At 38.4% G+C, this 26,839-nt stretch overlaps 1 protein-coding gene across 1 annotated transcript; it reads right to left on the bottom strand.

Moving 5' to 3' along the window:
• Nucleotides 1-1,605: 1,605 nt before the first annotated feature.
• On the bottom strand, nt 1,606-18,887 carry LOC139738600 (abl interactor 2-like). The gene is made up of 5 exons (XM_071649216.1): nt 18,755-18,887; nt 11,576-11,743; nt 10,349-10,636; nt 8,558-9,440; nt 1,606-2,401 (listed from the first exon to the last, which is right to left on the bottom strand). The coding sequence occupies exons 1-5, from the start codon at nt 18,860-18,862 to the stop codon at nt 2,229-2,231; spliced, it is 1,620 nt and encodes a 539-aa protein (XP_071505317.1). The 5' UTR covers nt 18,863-18,887; the 3' UTR covers nt 1,606-2,228.
• Between the last annotated feature and the right edge of the window lie 7,952 nt (nt 18,888-26,839).

Here is a 26,839-nt window from a genome sequence, read left to right as displayed (position 1 = left end):
CATAATGTTTGTAATGTAAAAAAGAGAGAAAACTATAACAGCTATACAATGCAATAAACCATACATTTAATTTATCCTGTTACTGAAGTTTTCGTTGTATAGTATGTGTCAGCTATCTATTAGCAAGTCACACATCATGTCAATTGTATGCGCATCAAGTAAAATGTCCATGCGCATTATCCATACATAACAGCATTTACAAGCCAATAAGGAGTTTATATATACGATTGCAAAATCATTTCGGTAAATTACACAAAATGTTGCAGTGCGAAAAATAATATCAACTATACATCCAATAAATAGGTGTTATGAAGAGATATGAGCTGTTCCATGTATGAGTTGTATAGATCTTCATGGCCACAGACGGATAACATGCATTTTGAAGTACAACGAGGTTAGAAATCCACTAAGGGGCATATGGAACATTTTCCATTACACAGTAATCTTGTGTAAATCTACCGTAGCTTTGTACATTTCAATGTATCATCAATGTATAAAGTTAAAAGTTGAATTTAGTTGGGCAGCTTTCTTCACGGACGAAGAATAATGGAAAAAAAAAGTTCCATGATATAATATAATGCATTACATACACTGTATTTACTATACCCGCGGTCACATTGGCAAAATATCACATTGAAGTTGAAGATCGCGATCTTTAAGCTCTCGATCTTTTGCCAGTGTGATCGCTGCTTTTAAATGTGACGTTTTCAGACATTCCAGAGCTCTGAAGCTTGAAAGTCAGCTATAAATCGTCGACGTGAAAACGACCAACCGCTGATCCTATCGACCGATCGGAATCGCACACTATGATAATTTGATAGCACAAGTTTGTACAGTGTCACAAAAGTTGCCTTAGTTTGCAACTACAGTCGTTAAGTTTTACGTCGCTGCGCCTCCACCAAAACGTTCCTGACACATTCATAATTTGAAGTTAAATATTTAACTTTCTCATGTCCATCGTCTATACATAAAACGTCAAATATTGCACGCACTGCAATACTGAGTAAAATACGACATGATACAATAAGCAGAAGACAGCTAATACGAAGGTGCAAAACTCTCAGGCAAATCTTGGGCAATGACTTCTCAAATCAATCTGGATGGATTATCTGAGGTATATTTCGAGGCACTTAGAGGAATCTTCCAATTATCGGTGGCAGGAAGATGCGAGAAGATTTATCGTAGCTGCAAATTTGACCGACATTTACCGTGTTTAGCTAAAGGCTCTGGGCATGCCAAACGATATGCACCTCAACACTTTCTACAAGGTAAATTTTGCTACACATATGCTATCCACAGAAGCCTAAAAGGTCGAAGTGACGACAGAATCAATGTGGAGTCTTCTCCGCTTTGCTATACTAAAAGTAAAGTTGGCAAGTGCAATAACGATATTTACCATACTTTTCCTCCAACCTCAGAAGTCATAAGATATAAGGTGTCCATAGAAACTTGTCCATGTCCAAACTTCATTGACACTTCTGTCTATTGAAAATATACTATTTATTGGGTAGAAAGAAAAGTTCTGAATGCAGGACCTTAAAATTAGACTATCTGAACTTTTTTTCACCTTACCACTCTTTTCACGTTTTTTTTTGTTTTTTTTTTTTTTTTGGTGTGTTTTTATACAAAGTTTAAATTTCATTAAGTAGCTGATATCGTGAGAACCAAACTGCCTTTAGAAAGAATTACGGGTCGTTTTCCCCATCTCATCACTTCAATCTGGAAACATTTATGGCATTTTGAAAAAAAAAATCGCATGAATAACTAAGACAACTTTAAAGGGCTTTGTAATTTGCACGTTTGCTGGTGCATTAACGGTCTTATAAAAAAAAAGAATCTCAAGGTCATATTCAAGATAACTCGACTAAAACATGCTAAAGTCATAAGGTAAGAGTGAACGATTCATTATAAAAAGGATTGAATAGACAGGAAAACATAGGGGATATAAAACTTTCCATCACCTTTACATCATTATGACTCTATAAAAATATCACAGAAGGAACATGCTATTTTTTTTCAATTCATTTTAACGAATGAATTTCAGGGGAAATCTTTTGTGCAAGTCTATGGGAGACTTGTAAGGCCATACGATGTTCACTCCAAGTAATTTGCCTAATACACGCATGTGACTGCGGGCAAGATCACTAAATTCAAAAATCTTCGAATGTACAGTATAGGCCTAGTTTTTTGTCGAATTTCGTAGATTTTGTCAAATTTGAGGGCGCTATTTAGATGTACACGGTCTTCTGTTTGACGTAATTCCCCGGTATCATTGCGGTGACACCATTGCGTACACCCAGCAGCCAACCGTCTTTAAAGTCTTTCGTCACGTAGATGACGTCATCTTCGCAGAACGTCATCTCGTCTGGTTGTTGAGCTGTGTAGTCGTAGATCGCTGTCACTGTGTGAAGAAATGAGGAGGAACAATTCATCACAGGTGGCTCCCGTTATAACGAATTCAAGTCCTCGGGACAGGCAGTTTTCTTTTGTTATATCTGAACAAATAAATTGTGTAAAGATATCTAGATGATAATTATGGATTGTGAATTTTACTTCGTTGTATCCGACATTTTGTTTTAACCGTGTTTGTTATAACGGGAATGGGTCTAGGGCAATTGCCCCCTGGGCAATTACCCCGGACCCTTCCCCTGGCCCTAATCCTAATCCTAATCCTAACCCTAACCCTAACCCTAACCCTTAACCTAACCCTAACCCTAATCCTTACTCTAACCTCACCACTAATCAGAATTTAACTGGGGGTAATTGCCCTCGGAGGCTAATTGCCCTGATACGACGGGAATGCACTATACCCAAACATTAAATATATTAATTGGAGAGTTTGTCGTCTGCAATCATGCAGACTGTTTACCTAATCAAAGTCACCAGTTTTAACGCCTAAAATAAACAATTCTAATTTGAAATTGTGACGGTAGTATTGATATGGAGAACATACAAATTCAGTGTGCTTTGTTCTTTCATTTTTTTTTGTACGAGTTATGTGCAGCTTCTAACGCAACTTTTGTGCATGTAAGATAAGATTTAAGATGGGCAGCCAGCAGCCTCCACAAAAATAGTAATTTTCTTCCCTGTCAGGCATTATTGAATGAAAGGTTAACATAATATTTTGCTTACCACCTTTATCAATGGACACCAATTGCTTTACTTCTGCTAGCCTGCTTTTTTTGATAATCTTATTGCCAACAATGTTAACTCATCTTCAAAAAAATTATATAATGATTTTGATTTTGAATATGACTTAACTCAAACTCCTTCTAAGTATGTCACTGTTGATCAATTCAAAGATTTTACAAAGAGTTTTTGACAATGCACATTTTCTATGTTACATCTAGATATAAGGAGTATCAACAAACATTTTGATGAATTACAGATATTATTAGATAACCAAAATAAACATCAAATTTCAGTAATAGGCTTCACTGAAACATGGTTATTATCTGATGATAATTTGCCGTATGCATTAAATGGTTATGATTTTATTGTTAATAACAGAGTGAACAGGACGGGTGGTGGGGTTGCGTTTTATTTATCTCAAAAATTTGAATATAGTGTTTGTGATGAATTTAATATCATGAATGATATTTTAGAGTCCCTATTTGTGGAAATTTTCATTCCGCAAAGTAAAGATATTATGATTGGTATTGTTTATATATAGACCCCCAAGTTCAAGTCCTAAAGATTTTCTGGATTGTATAACAAACTTATTAAAAAGCCCCTTTTTTATTAATAAAAACATTTTCATAATGGGTGATTTCAACATTGATTTGATTAAGAATGATGATAATACATATCAAGAATTTCTTGAAATGTTTTTGTCAGCTTCTTTTTTGCCATTAATTTCGAAGCCAACTCGTGTTACAAATCATTCCGCCACCCTCCTTGATAATATTTTTGCTAATTCTGTGCAGATTTTAAATTCTTCTATAATCTTATCTAATATTACTGATCATTTTCCCATTATAGCATGTTTTGACCTTAAACACTGTGTTAATAAGTTTCATTCTTCTTCATCCAGACGTAGAGCTACACCAGAAAATTTGGCTAGCCTTGGTGCTAACTTAGATAGGGCTGATTGGTCCAGTGTTTATGATAATAATGATATAAATGTATCGTTTGAGAATTTTTCAGGGAAAATTAATAGATATTTAGATGAATATATTCCCAGATTAAAAGAAAAGTCAGTTAATTATAAAACTTCCCCCAAATTACCATGGATTACAAAATCTCTTCTTCGTTCAATAAATAGGAAAAATAGGTTTTATTATAAATTCAAAATGAAAAAAAACTGAGAAGTCAAAAAATAAATACACTTCGTATAAAAATATTTTAACGAAGATTATACGGTTGGAAAAGAGAAAATATTATATGATTCAGTTAGAAAAATTTAAACATGATATAAAAAATACATGGAAGGTGTTGAAGCAGGCTATGAATATATCAAAAAAAGAAATCAGAAATTATAAAAATAAGACATGATAATAAAGTTTTTGAAGATCCCAATGATATAGTCAATATTTCTAACTCTTATTTTTCAATGATTGGAGAGAATTTGGCAGAAAAAATACCGCAGTCAAATATACATTTTTCTAAATTCTTAGGTCAATCTAATTCCAGTTCTATTTTTTTTTGTTCCAACAACAAAATATGAAATAATAGATATTGTTACCGCAATGAATAACAAGCGAAATGCCGGTTATGACGATATCAGTAATTTCATTTTAAAGGGAATTATATCTTCAATTGCTGACCCACTTTCATATATTTTCAATAAATCCTTATCAAGTGGTGTTTTTCCTGATTTTATGAAAATAGCTTAGGTTTTCCCTTTATTCAAAAAAGGAGATGATTCTGATATATGTAATTATAGACCTATTTATTTACTTTCATCTTTATCTAAAATATTGGAAAAATTGATATTTACAAGAACAATTAATATTCTGAATTTGCATAATGTTTTTACAAATTCTCAATTTGGGTTTCGTCAGAAACATAGCACCATTCATGTTCTTTTAAAGTTTATTGACCACGCTGCGCATACTATTGATAATCATTCTCATCTTATTGGTATCTTCCTGGACTTCTCCAAGGCCTTTGATACAATTAATCGTGAATTATTACTTTATAAACTGTCTCATTATGGAATACGCGGGAAGGCCTTGGAGTGGTTCAGGAGTTACCTACAAAACCGAAAACAATATGTATCTCTGAACGAGTACAGCTCGAGTTTAGAATTCATTAAATGTGGCGTCCCACAGGGTAGTTTATTAGGACCTTTACTTTTTATCATTTATATTAATGAGTTTTGCAGATTATCTGACATACTTTCATTTATGCTTTTTGCTGACGATTCAAATATTTTCTTTTCTCACCAAAATCCAGATACTCTTGTACGCATCGTTAATTCCGAATTGAAAAAAAAGTAACTCAGGGGATAAGAGCTAATGAATTATCACTTAATCTCCAGAAAACTAAGTATATGCTTTTTAGTAATTCTTTAGAAGATTTAGACACAGGTATTGCTTTTGATGACACTTTGTTAGAACGAGTTTCTCATATAAAATTCCTTGGTATCACAGTGGACGATAAACTTTCGTGGAGGCCGCATATTACAAACATTAGTACAATAATTTCACGCAATATTGGTATTATTAATAGACTCAAGTTTCATATTCCATTGTCCTCTTTGTTGACGTTGTATTTTTCTCTAATTTTACCTTATCTTAATTACGGACTCCTAGCGTGGGGTAGTGCCCATCAAAATTTACTAGATAAACTACTGTTATTACAAAAAAGGTTATTCGTATTATTTGTGGCGTCCCGCCACGTTCCCATACACAGCCATTATTTACTAAATATAAGATTTTGAAAATTAAAGATTTGTATTTTTTTCAACTTGGTCAGTTTATGTTTAATTACAATGTAAATGCACTTCCCAGTATTTTCAATTCAATGTTCCCACAGAACCAGTCTTGTCATGATTATCCCACTAGACAATCTAATGAGTTTCATTTACCCCTCCTGAGAACTTTATTGGCTCAGAATACATTTATATACACCGGTCCTAGATTTTGGAACTCACTGAGCTGTGAAATAAAAAATTCCCCATCTTTGTATTCTTTTAAGCGCAAGTTGAAATCTTTTCTATTCAATCCTCTCTGATATGTTTTTTTTTTCCTTAGCTATAGGTTTCGTCAACCTCAAGGTTTATCACCCACCCACCAATCATTCAATCACTGATTCATTATTACGTAAAGAAGTAGCCATCACAATCCTTGCACAGCTGCATGCAGCGCCAACTCTATGAAGCACATTCTCTACCATCCCCTGTTCCATTTCCCTTGTTCAGCGTGTAGGCATTCTCTCATTCTCTCTTTTTCTTTCTTTCCTTCCATACTTTTCATCTACTCTGGCAAGTTGTGTCATGTTGTTGTGTTTCTTCTGTTTTGTCCCGTCCTGTCGTTTATCATATTTGTCACAAGTGTTTGTAAATAAGTAATTCATAAGTTTTATGAGTGGCTCACAATCTACAAGCTTTGCTTTTTAGTGGACCTCTCTATTCTTTCTCCCTTTTTTTTTTCAACTGAAGCATGACTTTGTATTATTTTTTTTTGCCAGTATGCGCTCTTATGTTTATCGACATCATTTATTTATTGCAAAGGCAAATGTTTTTTGTTAATGACGTAATACCTGATTTATCTTGTGTTATGTTTTTGTTGCAAGAAAAAAAGAAGAATGAAAATAAATGAATTGAATTGAATTGAAATTGAGACATGTTTGTTGTTGTTGTGAGGGATGGATAACGTTTGTTCCAACCCAGAAACTACGAGTCAGCTGTCATAATAATCCATAATCCACAACTTTACTTTTTAAAAGATACACCTGTTAAATGACCTGCTAGGATGGAGGAATATAATATTCACACAGACAGACAGAAGATATAGTACTGGGCCTATTGTTATCAATATCAATACTTCCACTGGAGATGGAAAATTATCAACAAAATATCAACGTCAAATATCTTTTGCCTGCAAATGAGATGTAACAGTGTTATGATCTTGGGGAAAAATATAAATCCAAGTACATCAAGTCACGATACCTGCACTGCGGGATAGGCAACAAATCCATTTTGATATGTATATTGCACTAATCATTCCAAATAATAATTTCTTCAAGAAAAGATTGCAATTCCACGTTGAAATGCCGAAATGAGTATAGCATGTACGTAAATGATTCTTCTTCCTACGAACCTGTGTACAAGTATTCCTTCGGTGCCCAATCGTGATCTTTCGGTGCGTTCGTGATACTGCCACGTGAAGCCGAGGTTGCCTCTCTCTTTGCCTCCTCGGCCGTCGCTGTGAGGACAGCTGGACCACCGTCTGCGCAAGCGTGATAAACATAAAACAAAGGAAGGGAGACAATAAATTGAATGTAGATGGATGCTCATACTTTTGACTGTAAATCACTTTGTGCAATAATGTTTCACTCATTAGAGAACGAAATACCATCATAAGATTAAGATAGACGTAATAATGATAATAAGGTCTTTATCCAGGCTATCCAGGGTAGCCTTTTCAGTGTTACCACTGCTCTACCAGAGAGCCCTGCCATTATCATTACCCTAGCGTTGCCAGGTACCCATTTATACACCTGGGTCGAGAGGAACATGGTTGGTAAAAACATCTTGTCCAAGGGTGTAAGCTCTAGGCGACAATCGAACTCAGATCCTCCGATAGGGAGTCGGGAATCGTATCGACTTTGCCACAGCGCCCCCACTCGTAGGAGAATCTTTGCATTCTTTCAAGTTCAGGTTTTATATTCACTGCGGTGAAATCGTTTACTGGTATGAATATTGTGACCCTTTAGTGATTCATGGATGTGAAAGTGGATTTGTCCTTATCCATTTGTACTTATAGTGGATGAAGCTCCGGACTTTTGAAACACGAAACCAAGAGTTCAAATCCCACAAGGGTACATACACATTCTTGGACTAAACTTTCTACCCACGGTGTCACTCTTGGACCGATGTGTTACTGTAGATGTATGAACCTCGTAATGACGGGAGTAATAACTGCAAATAGAACCCTCTGGGGTAAGTAAGATGCTGAAGCTAAGATTACGCTAAGATTAAGTAAGATTACAACCAGCATTTGCCTAAGAATTTGGTGTAACAACCGGCAAGATGCTTTCCAGTGCGGGAAGAAAAAATGGGGAAATTACATTTGCCCATCCGTAACCTCCTCAGATAATCATTGATTAATTGCTTTTAGAGTAATCGAAAAGTAAAACTGACCTTGGACATTACTCTTTGATGCCGGTGATGGGAGTGGTATGTTATTATTATTGGTCTGCATGTCTGTTCCATCCCCTGCCGACTGGTCACCTGCAGTGTTCTCCGCAGATTCTTGCATCCTAGCCAAGCGTTGCCGCAGTTGTTCCGCGAATCCGATATCGGGGTTTGTGGCCTTTGACTTTGCCTGTGGTGTTCCTTGGCGAGGCGCACTACTTGTCGCAGTTGTCTTAGCCTTGGAAGATTGCCCACCTATAGGCGGAGGTGGTGGAGGTGGTGGTGGGGCTCCAGGAGCCGCAGCTGGAGGCGGAGGGGGGCCGGGGGCACCACTGGGAGGTGGTGGGGCCCCGGGGGCACCACTTAGAGGCGGTGGGGGCACGGGGACACCACTGGGAAGTGGTGTAGGCTCTGGGACACCACTGGATGGTGGTGCTGGTGACGCTGACTGGGGTGGAGGTGGAGGGGACGTTGTAGGCGGAGGTGGGGGCCTCCTAGTTGGACGCAGGGATCGGCTGGTACGACGACTTATATTTCTTCGATGTGGTTTGCTTGGAGCAGACGAGGGTGTCTTTGTTGTCGGCGGGGGAGGAGATGGTGACGGCACCTCTTGCGCACTTCCGGGTACGTGCATTACATTGCCGTCAATATTAGGCGGCGCCGGGGACGAGGATGATGAATTGGGAGCCAGTGGAGAAGGAGGTGTTATCAGCAGTGATGCCGGCCGCTCAGGCGCCGAGCGATCTTCTTTGATTGATCCTGCATCAACCTCCACATCCACAAGTGGTGGCGGTGGAGGAAGATTGGCGTACAACTCCGAATCAGCGCCCACCGGCATTCTAGCTTGGTCGGATTCCTGATCTTGCTCCGGTGATTTGACGCCACTTGACTGCGGTTGCTGCGCTGGGGTCGTTGGTGCTGGCGGCGGCGGCGGTGGAGCAGGCGGAGGAGACTGAGCTGTCGCAAGAGGCGATGCTGCCGATGACGATGTCGGCGAAGGTGTGAGATAACCCGGCGGCGTGCTGTCATACACGGATAGGTACATGCTTCGTTTTGCTGAGGGCCTGTGTTGATGAGGTGATCCAGCGTTTGGGCTTGTGGGCGACGACACGGGTACTATCGACGCACGAGAAGACGACTGGAAGGATAAGAACCAAAGATAAGAATACCCATTTTAAACAGACAGACACACACACAAAAAAAACCAACCCCTTGTATATACATATATATATATATATATATATATATATATATGTATACATACAAGGTTTACAGAACGGAGCAAAACCGCTCTAACGTCTCTGTCAACCGTTTTCACAAGTTAGCTATTTCTCCATTTTCTTATATTCTTCGTTCATATCGATGACAATTCATATCACTGACATTAATTTCATCGCAGTAGATGGTATCTCTTCAACTTTTTTTTTCATCTTTTCATGCTTGTTTCAGTTGTAAATCACACGTCATAATTATAACTATCCATACATTCTTGACGACGCTGTGTAATCGTGATAGCTAGGAAAACTGCAGAGGTCTGGAATATGGCTTTTTTTCCCGCTACCTGCTTGAAATCATTTAAAATAAGTGGCAAACTCCTGTACTACATTACTGATACACTATTAGTGAATTGCCCCTCTTGTTTCTTTCATCCTTTAAAATAACATTCCTTACATATTGCATGTACTTGCTTCAAGGCCTTTTTTAGACTCACAAGGAATAAGAATATAAAGCAGTATGTCTATCTTTTCTTTTATCACACTTGCTCCTGTCTGCTATCCTGTAGAATACGACACGTTCACACTAATTTTTGACGTGGTTCAGGAGATGGTACACTTCAGTATTTGGAGTCGTCATTGCACTGATTGTTGTTATGTCGAAAATATTATGGAAAGGTTTTTTCCAGTGGTCACAAACAACCATTCTTATCAAAAACATGAATGCATTCCAGTCTACATGCTGTATATTGGTTATTCCCGAGTATTGTGAATCGGAATCGAATCGCCGGTTGTTCTCTATCCCTATATACCCTAACACGTCTGGACGTACCCTCTGCTTCCTAACGCTACCGTGCGGACTTCCGGTGCTGGAGATACTCCGCAGCGATCCCGATCTAGAGTTCCTGGGTGACGCGTTTCCCAGCCCAATCTTGATGCCGTGCCCGACGTCGTCCAGGCTCGAGTAGTCGATGGGCAGCGACACGTAGCCCGCCTTCTTGTGAGTCGACGATGGCGACTTGGGCTTGGCTACCTTCTGCGTGCGAGTGCAGTTTTTCGGCGTCTGCAGCGAGCTCCGGAACGTCTGCCGACCGATCCGCTCGTTGCGTATGTCGATTGTCTGCGGATGAATTGATTGTGGTTAGCAGACGATGTTCCAGTTCATGTTTCCGAGTCACACCATACGTATGCTACACTTGATGACTCAAGCTATTTTGTCCCAACCAGAGTACCAAAAACTTACTTGAAGTCACTCTCGTGTTCTGTGTTTTCTAACATTATAAATGGCATAGTAGCATTTATCTTGCTGTCTGAATCACTACTTCAACTTTTTCAATCACCATACTGCTACTACTTCAAATGAGCTTACGAGTATTCTTTAACTGGTAGGACATTTGACTATCTCCCTCTTCCCTATACCCCCTAAAAAAATCTCACTTATTGTACAACCCGGATGTACAACAATTTATGCTCCTATCACACTGTTTCTTTTAAACATCTATCATTTCTTCAACGACATCTATATTATTGTTCCTAGGGTCCTATACTTCTGCTTTCATTACCACTAATACAGTGTACTATATTTTCAGCTTTATTGGCAAACGGTGAAATCCTGAACTCAAAGAGATGGTATAACAGCTTTGGTTGAGATGGGACTTCAGGTTTCAAACTTTTTTTTTTGTGAGATGAGAAACCTCTTGTGAAATACAATACAGCATACAATTCTAAGAGGAATTCAAAATTGAACTGATGAAAAAACAGCTTTGAAATGGTTTAGATATCCAAAAACAAAGAGGTCCTTAAAAAGAAAGGTGGGAACCACCTTTTATTAGGACCACTTTGTTGTACTTTGTTTTTGGATATCTCAGCCATTTCAAAGCCGATCTTCATCAAATAAACTTTGAATTCTTCTTAGAATTGCATGCTCTGTAATAATTCACGAGTGGGTTCAAATTATCTCGAAAAAAGTTAAAAACTGGAGGTTTCGGTAAAGATTACGTCAGGACAGCAAGCATAATACTCAACGATGCAATCCATGTCAAAATGTTATGCTTCTTACCAGATTAATACCGTTGAGGGCGGACTCCATATCGCCAACTCGTGCGGCAGTGCAGTCCAGCATCTGGAGCAGGGTAGTGGCCAGAGTGTTCACCTGGTACGCCACGCTGGCCAGGGACTGCGTGGTAAAGTTCTTGGTTGACTCCAGGGCCCCTCGCTTGTCAGGTGACTAAAAAAGGACGTTGATTAAAAAAAAAAAACGCAAGGAAAATTAAAAAAAAAAGATAAGAAAAAGCAGCGACACTGTACACAGCGACTAAGACAATAAGTTAGACCCGAAATGTACCGATAAAAATATTAACAGATTATTCATCTCGTTGAATTTTTTGATACATCGACATACAACATTATGTATCTCACGCATAAATACATATAAACACATACTTACACTGATACTAACACATGGGTACAGTCATATATACATATACATATACATATACATATACATATACATAGACATATACATATACATAGACATAGACATAGACATAGACATAGACATAGACATAGACATAGACATAGACATATACATATACATATACATATACATATACATATACATATACATATACATATACATATACATATACATATACATATACATATACATGTATTAGACGGAAGAAGGAAGAACAAATTGTAAATGGAAATAATAATTGAATGATGAACTTTGCACAGGTCAGTGCTGTTTACCGTATAGTGTACGTTTCCATGGATGCTCTGCAAACTCTCCCATCCCATGCGTGTATATTATGTTATGGATTTTCTTTTTTCACCCCACTTCTTACTCATAAAATACGTCATGCAAAGATAAGCCCAAAAGAGCAATTGGACAATCCATGAATATAATTTATCATGTGATTTTGTTTTCACTGTTGTAATGATGTTAACTGTTCAGTTCAGTTCAGTTCGATTTTATTTCTGTATTTCTGCAAAAAACAATATATCATTCATAGAATGATTATCACAATCTTTAAAACAATGATATTAAAGGAATCGACGATACTCTTGTTTCCAGGTAAAGAGGAAGAGAGAGAAAGAAATGCAGAAGCCTGCCGTCTTTAAGCACGTGCTTGACAGTGGTGGCAGCCTCAGAGTGTTTCATAGAATGTGACGATTACGTGGAGATCAACATTCACCCCGGGTACATGGCGGTATCGAGTTTCTATAGCAAAACATAAAACCTGTATCTTTTATTGATTCCCAAATACAACTCAGAGAAAATGTACTCTTCGTGTCACATAAGAGCAATCTGTTCCCCATAATATAATAGGAAACAAAATGAGGTTTACCTGCTATCAATCGCATATGGTTCTCTCGACCTACTTTACAAACATTTTCTCTGTGTCTTTACTTTTATCTTTCCCAGCGGTGTTTAGTTATCAGTATACAAGAGCATATTTCTCCGTTCTAGCGGAGATAAACGATGAAGTTCCCAACGACCAAATAACATTATCATTAAAATTACCATTTTCATTATCATTCTTCTTCATGTTATTGCTATATAACTACAGTATTACTAATGTCATCGCTTGTCATGGTTATTATCATTATCTTTATCGACATGATTATGAGATTTCAATGCACACAGCTCACTGTTCATTAGCAAATCAAGATATATTAACAGTCAGATCATTTATCTTTTATCCAAAAAAAAAAGTCCCATATGAGCAATATCTGGGCACTTACGTGAAAGGGAAACCTTGCATTAGGATTTCTTTATTATAAAATTGGTAGAAGAATAGATCCGATCGTATTTTTGTCACTTTCCAGAAGGAGCTTGAATGTCCTCAGGATGATAGTGATTAAATAGTGATAGTGACTGACTAGTAAAGGCAAAATATCTTCAGATTAATTCAATTTCAATCATTTCTAAAACATTTGATGTAAGAAATATTATCTAATCATAATCTATACTTATAATCATCACTTTTATAGTGAAGGATAGTTCCCAACGATCAAGAATGTGAATTTTACGAGAGCATGCAATATGCACACTGTGTTCTCATGACAAGCATAATATTATTATGCTATACAACTATATTCTTGTCTGGATGGCATTACTAGTAGTTGTGAAATAACGTTAGTTTGTCAACAATGTATGGGAAAACATGAGGGGCCCCTTTATCCTCTTAAAATTGTGTGAAGTGATTAATTCATATGAATAACGCAATATCGGACAGATTATAGAAGCGTAGGCGACGTGATCTAGAATCAAGATTAAAGTGAGATTAGAAGAGCTGTTTTGTCAACTACGATTAAAAAAAAAAAAAACATTAGCATTAACAGGTGGGTGAACAAAGACGCACTACCAACATTGTATTTGATTGGCTCACAGTACCAAGCCGTGATGTGTATCACTTACGTGTAATCGATAGATACAGGCTGATAAGTCTGGTTTAATATTATAATGAGTCACGCCTATTATACACAGAACACACAGCGGACAAAGAAATACAGTTAAAAAAAAAAACACACAATGCGATCATACGACAATAAAAATAGTTCGCGTTTGTTTATTTGTTTGTTTTTTGCTTTCTTGTTTTGGTGAGTGTCTGGTGTGCATGTGCATCATCTGTGAAAATTGCATACAAATCTGGCTAAAGATATTCGGTAAATGTTCGTTCTGTTCAAGCTCAAGCGTGATAATATCAATATCATGTTAAACACATCGTCGTGTCTGGCTTCTACAAATCACGTCCACTCCGTGTTATCGAAACCAATCATAATCATTATACTTATAAATCATGGGCATAATATTTTAGGTTTTATTTCAACATCCTCTTGTTTCGATTTGTTCAGAGCATTTCTAATTCATTGTCATTATGACATTGACGGGGAGGGGAAAGGATTCAGTCAATGCAAGACTAACATTGCATTAAATTCGGGTCACATGTGTGAGTGCGTGCGTGTGTTTAACAACGATCTAAATGAGTTGACCCTTGAACATTGAACTGATTTGGTGTGTCGAAGCTCGCCGCAGACATACGTACATGTATTAAGAGAGTAAAGCCATAAAAAAAATCTCTTCTTGATCTCTATACAAAAAACCCTAAATGAGAATGACTGAATTAAAAAAAAAGTATCGACTTTGGATCAGAGTTATAAATCGATAATCCTTGATTCCTCTTGTCCGTTGATATTACCCGGAAGAAACGAAAAGAAGTTACTGATCATATTCACGACGTTTCACTACATAACATATTGACGCTGGATGGTATCACAATATACCTCAGGGATGTCTACTTCTCAGCGAGATTACACGAAAGATTACCGAAGACTTTTCCATAGTTTGTTAAAGAGGCTTAGCACGTTTGAATATAAAACAGATACAATTAACCCTCCCGAATTAAGGTCTGAATACTTTCAAAGTCAAGTTTATTTCAATACTCATGGCTATCGACAAGACAACAGCACACCTTAAACGTGTGACTACCCGGCTACCAACTTCACCCTTTAATTTGAGTACCATGAAGTGTGCCATTATGCGTTTTTTGTCAGAATTCATGACATGAATGCGTGGTGATGCTCGGTATTTCGAAGATTCGTTGATCTGAAAATGAAATAAAGGTTCGGATTAATCCGAAAATGCAAAAAGGTTCGCTATTCCGAAGATTCATTCATCTGAAATGATATTAGGTTCGTTCATTCGAAAATGAAAAAAAAAGAAGAAGAAGAAGAAAAAAAAAACCACACAGTATCAGAATAACAAACTTTATTTCACTTTTTGGATTAACGAACCTTCGGAATAACAAAGCTTCTGTAAATAAACTGTATTATAGTGTAAATAACACGCTCTGCAAGAATCTTCAGCCTGTTGAAGGAGGCAGACTCAACCAGAAGAAGAAGAAGAAGAAGAAGTAGAAGCAGAAGAAGAAGAAGAAGAAGCTTATCTGACTTGTGGTTCAACGAACCTTCGGAAAAAAGAAAAACCGGAATAGCAAAAACTCTTCAGGTGTACTTCACGCATGAGCCAATAAAAAAAAATAATTGAAGGTGCTAAATCTCTTTCCATTGACTCCCGAGGGCTATATATAAACGTAGTCGTCCCCCTAAAAAAGAGACACTGAACAAATAGTACGGCTAATGTTGGTGCTATTTCATCAATTCCCCCGTCTATCAATGAATAACTTACGTGCATCTGAAGGATAACATTTAACTTTGTTTGGCGAGAGCTGTAAACATTATCAACAGCGATCTATAATATGTTTGCTTATATCGGTGTAACAGTTCCTAAGAGGTCATCTTGAAAATATGCATGAATTTTCTTCCAATGATTTCCCGAATCATTCGACATCACATACTCTTATCAATCCAATGTACCTGTATCCAGACAGATAGATATGCGAGCATTTTCTTTTTCTTTCTTGGTGGTGGTTATTGATAACGAAAGCACGATTGACAAGTGTTTCTGAAGTGTTTCTGAAGTGTTACAAGTGTTTCTGAAATAAGATAGGCCTTTTACCCGGACAATGTTTTTCCGTCCACTGAGTATTTTGCTAAAGGAGAATGAAACCCAATTATCTTTTATATTATAGGATTAATGTATGTGGATTGAGGGAGTGCAGCATGTTAGTAAAACACATCAGTAATATTGGAGGAAAATCGGACGATGCTGTTCAAAAGTCATGGGTTTTAAAAGTTTCGGTGCCGTCATTGCTGAATGAGAAGGTAACAACAGCTATAGTATGGACAACAACGTAAAAAAATAAGGACAATTCAATACATTTCATTTTCTAGCATAACGAAAGAGCACTAAACACCTTTTTCATAAAACAGGAGTGATATTACCCTTAACATAATAATGTCAGAATAACAGGTAAGGGAAGGTTAACCTTTCATGACAAAAGCAAAAATGAAATTTCGGTCGAGGAAATATATACCTTTCTATACAAAAATAAAATTTTGTTGCGTTCTCTTTAGATTTTCCTTATATTGTTGTCCTGCAGTGACGTCATGAACTGATGTAGTCTTCTCATCCAGCGATGGTGGCACCTAGAACTTTAAAAATTCATAAATGTTTAACAGACTGTCAAATTTTCCTCGAAACTTCACTGATATCTTCTACCAATATTTCTACATTCACTCACTCCACACACTCATAATATTGGTTTCAGGCCCCTGTAAGGTTAGATAACACACTGCGAAGGAACAGGTTCAGAATATCAAATCAATATGATATGCAAGCCACGTGATATAAGCTAATGTTTGTGAACTCATATTGAATCAGCAAATAAATCATTGATGGGATAACTCTAAACGATATGGGCAATGAAAACTTTGGACAGCAAGAACTTCCTTTTTGTGGGCGCATGTGTGACATCAGCTCTCTATGTGAACTCGCAGGGGAAAGAAAAATTTGAATAATCTGAAACATTTACATATCCAATGTAATCAGAAGATATATAATGGTACAAATCTACTTCCTGGGTGCGCACACATATGCACACATACACACAAACAGACATGCACACAGTATAGTTACAGACAGACAGACAGACAGACACAGAAAAACAAAATGAAGGCAAACAGAGTTCCTGCATGAAATATTATATGGCCATGACTGCTGGGCCAAAGTTCATATTTCCTCATAAATCACATGCTCTCAGCATCAGATTGGAAAAATGTGTAGTTCGAATCAAAGAAAGAGATTCACACACACTTTCTGTTTCCTTACGGTGATCATTTTCAACGTCTTTAAAACTTTGAAATGTATAATACTTCAAGTTGTATTATGTCATTAATATGAAAAACCTAAAATGGCACAAAAACGCTGCATCCTGCCGGGGAAGCGCATGTTTTAGAAACAAAGTACCAAACAGGTTAGTCATGGCATTCTTAATCAGTTAATCAGACTTCGTATATGATATAGGCCTATGTATATACATAATTTTGATCATGTCCAATTTCTACTATAATTCAATGATAATGATGATGATGATGATGATGATGATAATGATAATAATGAAAATAATAATAATGAAAATGATAATAATGATAATGATAATGATAAAAGATCCAACACTATTTTGTCTCATTTTTTTTTCATTATAAGCATTCTGGTCCCCATTATGGGAGAATAATTTTCGTTCAACAAACTACCCCAAACATGAGAATAAATGAAAAACGTATATTTAACGCCTCCCCCTCCCCCACCCCGAAAAAGAGGGAAAAGACTACGCCACTTTGTTTTTTTTTTCCCGACACGTACATCATATGCGGGAAAAGTGAGGTTTTCTTTTAATTTCGCTGCCCTGTGGATGTTGGAACATTTCCGGGGATCTCGGAATTCCCACCGTGCTGTGCGTCATCAAATTTCTCTTCAGAAATGTCACTGAAACATTTCGCTTCAGTTTGCTCATCTCCTATATCAGATTATCATATAGGGCATTGCTTAATCACTCATTTAAAAAGGAACGTAATAACATATCCCTACTCAAGAGATATCTTTCGTTATCAACACACAGTTCGACTTTGGAGGTGGAAGTTTCTGCAAAGATTTCTGAGATTTGTCAATATGCAACTTCTCCATAATCCATATACTTTTTTTTCAGTGGGCTTTGTAACCTATAACGACGATAAAAGCGGTATATCAGAGCTCTTATATCAGAGCATAAGAAAATGTTGTAATTTTTTGTGGGGGCGGAGGCGAGTATAGGAGAAGGGAATTGAACACAGTCAGTTGGAATTCATTCAGGAAGATGGGGAATACAATGTAGAATAATAATATAATCTGGCAGGTTTTTTTTTTTTTCAATACGATGACAGAACGTCGTGCAACGACGAATTTCTTTAAAGTTTAATGCGAAAGTACGTCATAGGTAACCAAAACTATAAAATCCAAACCGCAAGCTTAGAGCCATTCTTTTTGCCTATCTGACACGTCGTCAATATAGTACTTGAAGCCAATTGCTGGCCATAAAAAAGAACAAAACAGAACAAAAACAAAAGGAAAACCAAACCAAACTAAATCAAGTAAACCCATACATCAAAACACAATTCTTGTGATAAGTGCTGCAAAGTGTATATACACACGTGGGTTGCACTAACGTCTTGTTTTATATTGACAGACTCGGTGATCGCTCTCATGAATGACAGATCGGGAAGCTAAATAAAGAGAGGGAACAGGGCAGTGAGAGATCGAGTATATATACTCGTCTGTTATATTTCTGTCACTCACCTGCCGGTAGTTGTCTTCGCAGTAGTTTGCAACCTGTTCGAGATTATCACAATTCTCCAGCAGGGACTTTCTGGCCGCCGCCATGTCACCACACAACGTCTCCTCCATTTTATTACTTTTTTCGCGAAGTAACTTTGCCAAGGGTTCGCGCAAACAGAGGAGAAAAAAAAGATATCACAGAAAGCAGTCCTCTGGAAGAAGATGCACAACGGAGAATTATATATTAATATACACTTCGGTAGGGATAGGTTAAATAATTGGTATGCACACTCCCCGAGGATATAGTCTATACTATCGCTTGTCCAGGCAGCTAGTCCCTAGAAATCGTGATAACATGAGTCATCACTTCAGGGTAAAACTTCAGAGCACTCAGGACAGCACTTCAGCTTCAGTAAGTTACAATGTATTTTCCTGCTGTAGATAAAACAGGAGACCAAATCCAAATGTAGCGTGGCAAAAAGGTATAACATCAATTTAAGGATATATCACACACTGCCTTGGTAGTATAAACAGCTCGTCCACATTCCTAAATCATGTCTTGACCTCTTCCTGTCTGTACGGTTGTCACAAAGTTACAAACTACTAGTACTTGTATGTTATGTGTACTGAGCGTATGTTATCCAGAGCAGCAGAGAACAAGCTCGCCACATATTAGTCCTAGGAGTTGGGCGATGGAGTAAGATGAATGTAATCCACAAAAAAAAAATGTGACCCTGCGACGTGGTCTCGGCGGTCCGATCTCGGTCCCTGTATGCCGGGAGCCGCCCTTGCTTGTCTCCAGCGCAGAACTCACCACCAAGGGGAATGATGGTGCTGTCGCTCAAGTGGTTGTGATAATCAACGTGGAAATCATACAAACTTTGTCAGGATACCAGGAGATTCCAAAACTTGACGAGACGTATTTATGGTTTCCGTCGTCTGCGATTGTATACCAAGGCATGTTTAGCACGCCGGCTAAGGAGCCTTGAGAAGCCGAGTCGAGCAGTAATGGCAGGTAGTAGTATACAAGCGAACGATATTCGGCATTTATCCTCGAGCGGGCAATGTACACATTGACACAAATACTTGAGATGCCCCCACAATGGGGGAGCAGGTGAACTCTGGCCCGTCTGTTCTCAGCGCTGAATGGGCGGGAAGAATGGCATTGTTGTGGGCTGTAGTCCAGCTGGGATCGTGTTTTCTTTACTCCTTTTCCTACTGCTCATTTTTTTTTCATCCCCCTTTGAGTGAAACTCCATCACATACGACTTTGAGAACTTTTACTTTTGTTGACTCAGACCTTTAACATCGTTTCATCACTGATGTGGGAGAGAGGGATCGACTCATATGTAAAATACAGGTTAAGATAGAAGCAGTGTTAGACATTTTTTCATGATTGGCAAATGCTGGCTTAGAACCTAGCAGGGAAAGACAAATGGATTGAGTCATGAATTATTACAGGTTGGGATTGCAGCAAATAAATCTGGTTCAGCGTTTAGCCGGGCATGTAGTTTTTCTTTTTGTTTTCATCCTGTTTTTGTTCTCTTTTACAAGGGCCTTATCATTGAATACTCTTTGAGACTGGTGTTCCAAACTGTGGGGGAACCTAAAACAAGGCGGAACTGATCGGGTGCTAATGGTAATTTGATGACCATAGTTGGTGTAATCAGGACACGATATATGGCTGTGCGCATGCAGCTTTTTGTTTCGGAGATTTGAGCAGGCGCTGTGAGTTATATATTACGTATTCGAACAGGTGATTTTGTGTACCGACACACGCTACGAGTCAGCCAAGCACAAGTTATTGATTAACAGATGGCGCCGTACAAACACATGCCTTGTTGACATTTCTGTACATTTAATTTTCTTTTCTTTTCATTTGATATTTGCAAAAAGAAAACCAACGTCGGACTACACGGGCGTCACCAGCTTTTTTTCAAGGGGGTGCGTTTTGACCCTGATGTAACGAGATTTTTTTGACAGACATTTGGAATATATATAGGAAGCTCTCAACCCCAAGACTTTTACTGTTTTTGAGGGAAAATCGAGCGGGGAAAGGGCACCGGCGTAGCTAGGATTTCATCGAGGGGGGGGGGGGGGGTGTTAGTATGCGAGGGAGCGAGCAAGGGGGGGGGGGGGGGAAGTGCCTGTTGTCCCCCCCCCCCCCCCCCCCCCCCCCCCACGGTGAGAACTTTTTCCATTTTGATGTTGTAAATGGTGCAATTTGATGCAGGCTTTTTGCGTGTTTTTTTATCGAGTTGAAACAGTCCCACTTGTTTAAGGAAGCAGTACATTTTGATGGAATTTGTTGTTGAACAATGTGCCTATATAAACTATATCATTTCCATAAACTTCTTGTATTGATTCTTACACTGATTTCATGAACGCGACCGGGCCCGAGCAAGAGGAGTGAGCGAGGGGGGAGGGTGTGGAAGTTAGAACTGAAATTGCATTTTGATGTTGTAAATGGTGCAATTTGATGCATGCTTTGCTCGTTTTATGGACTTGAAACAGTCCCACTTGTTTAAAGTAAAGCAGTATATTTTGATGTAGAGTATTATCGAATATTTGCCTATAAAATGGTATCATCCAAATAAACTTCCTGTTCTAATATTTACACTCAATATCATGAACGCGGCCAAGCAACTCTTAGAGCGAGAGGAGTGAGCGAGGGGGAGGATGTGGGAGGGAGTGTCCACCTCCCACGGTGAGCACTTTTTGCATTTTGATGTTGTAAATGGTGCAATTTGAGGCAGTTATTTTGCGTGTTTTATCGACTTGAAACAGTCCCATTTGTTTAAGGCATCAGTACATTTTGAAGAAATTGTTATTGAACAATTTGCCTATAAATGGTATAATTCAAATAAACTTCTGGTAATAATTCTTACACTGATGTCATGAACGCGACCGAGCTCGAGCAAGCGGAACGAGCAAGGGGGGAGGTTGTGGGAGTGGTTTGTCCCCCTATAAATGGATTATGGAATGACGGTGTGAAACGACAAATTACTGGCAGCAATATCGGGAGAATGGCATAACGATTACATGCGAGCGAGCGGAGCGAGCGAGCTTTAAAATTTTGAAATTTTACAGTCCCAAAACTGCCGTTTGTAGCCATATTTTTTTTTGCTTTGGAAATTAAGGGGGAGGGGGCGCACCGGGCGCAACTGCTGGCAATTACTGGCAGCAACATCAGGTGAATGGCATAACGATTAAATGCGAGTAAGCAAAGAGGGCGAGCTTGAAAATTTTGACATTTTACAGTAAAAAAAAACTACCATTTGGAGCTATATTTTTTCACTTGTGGAAACAAAGGGGGGAGGGAGCACCGGGCGCAACTGCTGGCAATTACTGTCAGCAACATCAGGTGAATTGCACAAGGATTAAATGCGAGCGAGCGGAGCGAGCGAGCTTGAATATTTTGACATTTTGCAGTAAAAAAAACTGCCATTTGTTGCTATATTTTTTCGCTTTGGAATCTAAAGGGGGTGGATCGGGCGCTACTCCTGGCAATTACTGGCAGCAATATCAGGAGAGCATAACGGTTACATGCGAGCGAGCGGAGCGAGCGAGCTTGAAAATTTTGAAATTTTACAGTCCCAAAACTGCCGTTTGTAGCCATATTTTTTTTTGCTTTGGAAATTAAGGGGGAGGGGGCGCACCGGGCGCAACTGCTGGCAATTACTGGCAGCAACATCAGGTGAATGGCATAACGATTAAATGCGAGTAAGCAAAGAGGGCGAGCTTGAAAATTTTGACATTTTACAGTAAAAAAAAACTACCATTTGGAGCTATATTTTTTCACTTGTGGAAACAAAGGGGGGAGGGAGCACCGGGCGCAACTGCTGGCAATTACTGTCAGCAACATCAGGTGAATTGCACAAGGATTAAATGCGAGCGAGCGGAGCGAGCGAGCTTGAATATTTTGACATTTTGCAGTAAAAAAAACTGCCATTTGTTGCTATATTTTTTCGCTTTGGAATCTAAAGGGGGTGGATCGGGCGCTACTCCTGGCAATTACTGGCAGCAATATCAGGAGAGCATAACGGTTACATGCGAGCGAGCGGAGCGAGCGAGCTTGAAAATTTTACATTTTACAGTCCAAAAGCTGCCGTTCTTAGCCATTTTTTTCGCTTTGGAAATCAAGGGAGGGGGGCGCACCGGGCAGAACTGCTGGCAATTACTGGTAGCAACATCAGGTGAATTGCATAAGGATTAAATGAGAGGGAGCGGAGAGAGCGAGCTTGAAAGTTTTACATTTTACAGTCCAAAAACTGCCGTTTTTAGCCGTATTTTTTCGCTTTGGAAATTAAGGGGGTGGAGCGCATGCCACCGGGCGCAACTGCTGGCAATTACTGGCAGCATAATCAGGTGAATTGCATAACGATTCAATGCGAGCGAGCGAAGAGAGCGAGCTTGAACATTTTGACATTTTACAGTGGAAAAGCTGCCGTTTGTAGCTATATTTTTTTCGCTTTGGAAATTTAGGGAGGGGGGCGTACCCGGCGGAACTGCTGTCAATTACTAGCAACAAACAATTGCATGACGATTAAATGCGAGCGAGCTTGAAAATGTTGCAGTCCAAAAACTGCCGTTCTTAGCCATATTTTTTCGCTTTGGAAATTAGGGGGGGGGGGTGGAGCGCATGCCATCGGGCGCAACTGCTGGCAATTACTGGTAGCAACATTAGGTGAATTGCATAACGATTCAATGCGAGCGAGCGAAGAGAGCGAGCTTGCAAATTTTTGACGTTTTACAGTAGAAAAACTGCCGTATGTAGCTATATTTTTTCGCTTTGGAAATTAAGGGGGGGGGGGGCACCGGGCGCAACTGCAGTCAATTACTTGCAGTAACATCAGGGGAATTGCATAAAGATAAAATGCGAGCGAGCTTGAAAATTTTGACATTTTACAGTAAAAAGACTGGCGTTTGAAGCTATATCTTTTTTGCTTTCGAAATTAAGGGGGGCGCATGCACCGGGCGCAACTGCTGGCAACTACAGGCAGCAATATCAGGAGAATATAAATGCGAGCGAGCGGAGCGAGCGAGCTTGAAAATTTTGACATTTTACAGTCCAAAAACTGCCGTTTGTAGCTATATACATGTATATATATATATATATATATATATTTTTTTTTTTTTTTTTTTGCAGTAAGGGGGGGGGGGGGGGGGGCGCACCGGGCGCAACTGCAGACAATTACTGGCAGTAACATCAGGGGAATTGCATAAAGATAAAATGCGAGCGAGCTTGAAAATTTTGACATTTTACAGTAAAAAAAAACTGGCGTTTGAAGCTATTTTTTTTTTTTTTTTTTTTTTTTTTTTTGCAGTAAGGAGGGGGGCGCACCGGGTGGAACTGCCGGCAATTACTGGCAGCAACTTCAGGAGAATGGCATTACGACTAAATGCCAGCGAGCGGAGCGAGCATGCTTGACAATTTTGACATTTTACAGTCCAAAAACTGCCGTTTGTAGCTATACTTTTTCGCTTTGGAAATTAAAAAGAGGGAGCGGGACGCCCGGTGCGCCCCTCCCCCTGGATCCGCCACTGGTAGTCAAGGGTGTCGGTTTATGTTCATGACTGAGGGAGGTATCAGACCAGCGAGGTGGCGTCGAAGTGACCAAGCATGGGAAGGATGTCCAAAATCTATCTAGATAGTAAACACTGTATAGAATACACTTGTACTACATTGTAGTAGATATGTATAAGATCAGTGCTGCCAGAACCAGGGGTGCGAGTTGTTTTTGCCCACGATTTTTTTTGTTGTCCCCGATGCAAAAAAAAAAATAAATAAATAGATAGAAAATAATAATTATTTAGGGTCCGGCGTTGAGGTCCCTCGCAGACTTATTTTTATTTAATTTTTTTTTTTTTTAGGGTCTGAAGGGGGATGCGTTCGCACCCAACGCACCCCCCCCCCCCCCTGGTGACGCCCATCGACTATGATATTGATCTAATCACTAGACTGTTAACTGGATTCTTTTTGTCGATCATTTTCCATTCCTGCATAATAATAATCATCTATGTATTAATGGGAAGTTATGCGTGGGATTCGGTGCGAGTTGAGACATTTTCCTCTGTATCTTTAAAGGCATTCATTTTAGACCAACGACGTTCCTTATCAGATAATATCGAATCATGGTCGAACTATGTACTTACGGAGGTTTGAACTGCTTAAAATTGTTTAGTAGCCTACATTTTGCCATTTATGGACATAATTTGCCGTGAATTTCGCACAGGATCGAAAGAAAAATCTCCAAATTTCTTACAAATCACAAAACTGGAATGGAAACTTATACGTCGTTAATGATTTGCGTCGTAAGTTTCCATTCCAGTTTGTGATTTATAAGAATTTTGGAGATTACGCTTCGACTGGATGTGTTTGATAATCTACATCAATCTGAACGAAAGAGAACATGAGTGACGAGACACTTGGTCATAGAAACCATCCGTGTATAATTGTGATTTTAATATTCACATCCTAACTGCAATGATTAAAAAAGAACTCGTGTGTTTAAAAAAAAGCAGTTTATTAGTTAAAGGGATCATATAGTTTTGATTGAGACCAAACTTCAGGTTTCGAACATTTTGGTGAGATAATGAGAAACCTCTTATGAAATAATGACCATGTAATTCCAAAAGGGATTCAACGTTTATTTGATGAAAATTGGTTTTGAAATGGCTGAGATATCCAAAACAGAGCAATCCTAATAAAAAGGTGGGACCCATCTTTTAATAGGATCGCTTTGTTTTACTTTGTTTTAGGATGTCTCAGCCATTCAAAAACCGATTTTCATCAAATAAACTTTGAATTCCTCTTAGAATGGTATGTTCTGTATTATTTCATAAGTAGTTTCTTGGTATCTCGCAAAAAGTTAGAAACCCAATCCTCATCTCCACCAGTACGATCCCTTTAGACCTGATCGTATGTTTTGATCGCATTTAACTCATTTTCTGTAGAATCACGTTAAAGTTGTCAACTTAGTGTAGTGTAGTGTTGTCGCAATTCGAGAAATTAGTGTCATTCCATTCTTTACAAGACAAATTTGAAATGAATTTGAACCAAATAGAATAGTAGGCACGCCCGTAGCCATACATAAAAGAATGTAGATTCAATCGCTCAGAAATCAAGTTTGGCACGCTGTTCAAAATTATTTTCGAATAAAACACCTCGACTTGTACTGATAGATCTGTTCGGTTGTAAAACATTGCAACTTATCTATATATATATATATATATATATATATATATATATATATATTTTTTTTTTTTTTTTTTTTTTTTTTTTTTTTTTTTTTGCCGGGGGGCAGATTGAGAAGAAAAGATAATTCAATGCGTTATGCAATGAGTCAGGTGGCTCACCTCCCTGGCGGTACATTCATTTTATCACTGTATATTTCAGGAGGTGGGATTTTCCCGACGCACATGCAATCATCTACTTTACTAGATAGGCGGTCTTGCACATACTCAACGGTTATCATTAAAGACAACAACTTCCTTCGTCTTATAATCTCAAATGGGGAGAGAAAGAGATAAAGCAGAGAGATGAAGAAAATAAATGTACAGACATTGTGTAGGCCTAGATGGATGGATGGATAGATAGATAGATGGACAGAAGATATAGATAGATACATGATAGATAGATAGAAAATATATGAAAAGATACACATAGATATGTAGATAGATAGATAGGTAGATAGATAGATGGACAGAAGATATAGATAGATACACGATAGATAGAAAATAGATGAAAAGATACACAAAGTTATGTAGATAGATAGATAGACAGATAGATAGATAGATAGACAGAGAGATAAATAGATAGATAGATAGGTAAATAGATAGATAGATAGATAGATAGATAGAGGGATAGAGAGAGGGGAAGAATGAGTGAATGACAGAGACAGAAAGCATTAACTTCTATTCATTACAAATTGAACTTGCAAGAAATCATCTGATATATAGGAGACCCTTTTACATCAATGGGACAAACATGCTATACCAGCTCCCCGTGTCCTTTTTGCAACGCTGAAAATGAAATTCCTTTCAAAGTTGGTAAAGTTTATATTTTACAGGTAGCTAATTCAGACCTTTCCTCAGATTACATTG

Source organism: Diadema antillarum, unplaced genomic scaffold, assembly GCF_040938485.1.
Source record: "Diadema antillarum isolate AM-2024a unplaced genomic scaffold, OU_Dant_1.0 seq00000759_RagTag, whole genome shotgun sequence".
Taxonomy (NCBI): Eukaryota; Metazoa; Echinodermata; class Echinoidea; order Diadematoida; family Diadematidae; genus Diadema; species Diadema antillarum.
This window is presented reverse-complemented; position numbering and strand designations above follow the sequence as displayed.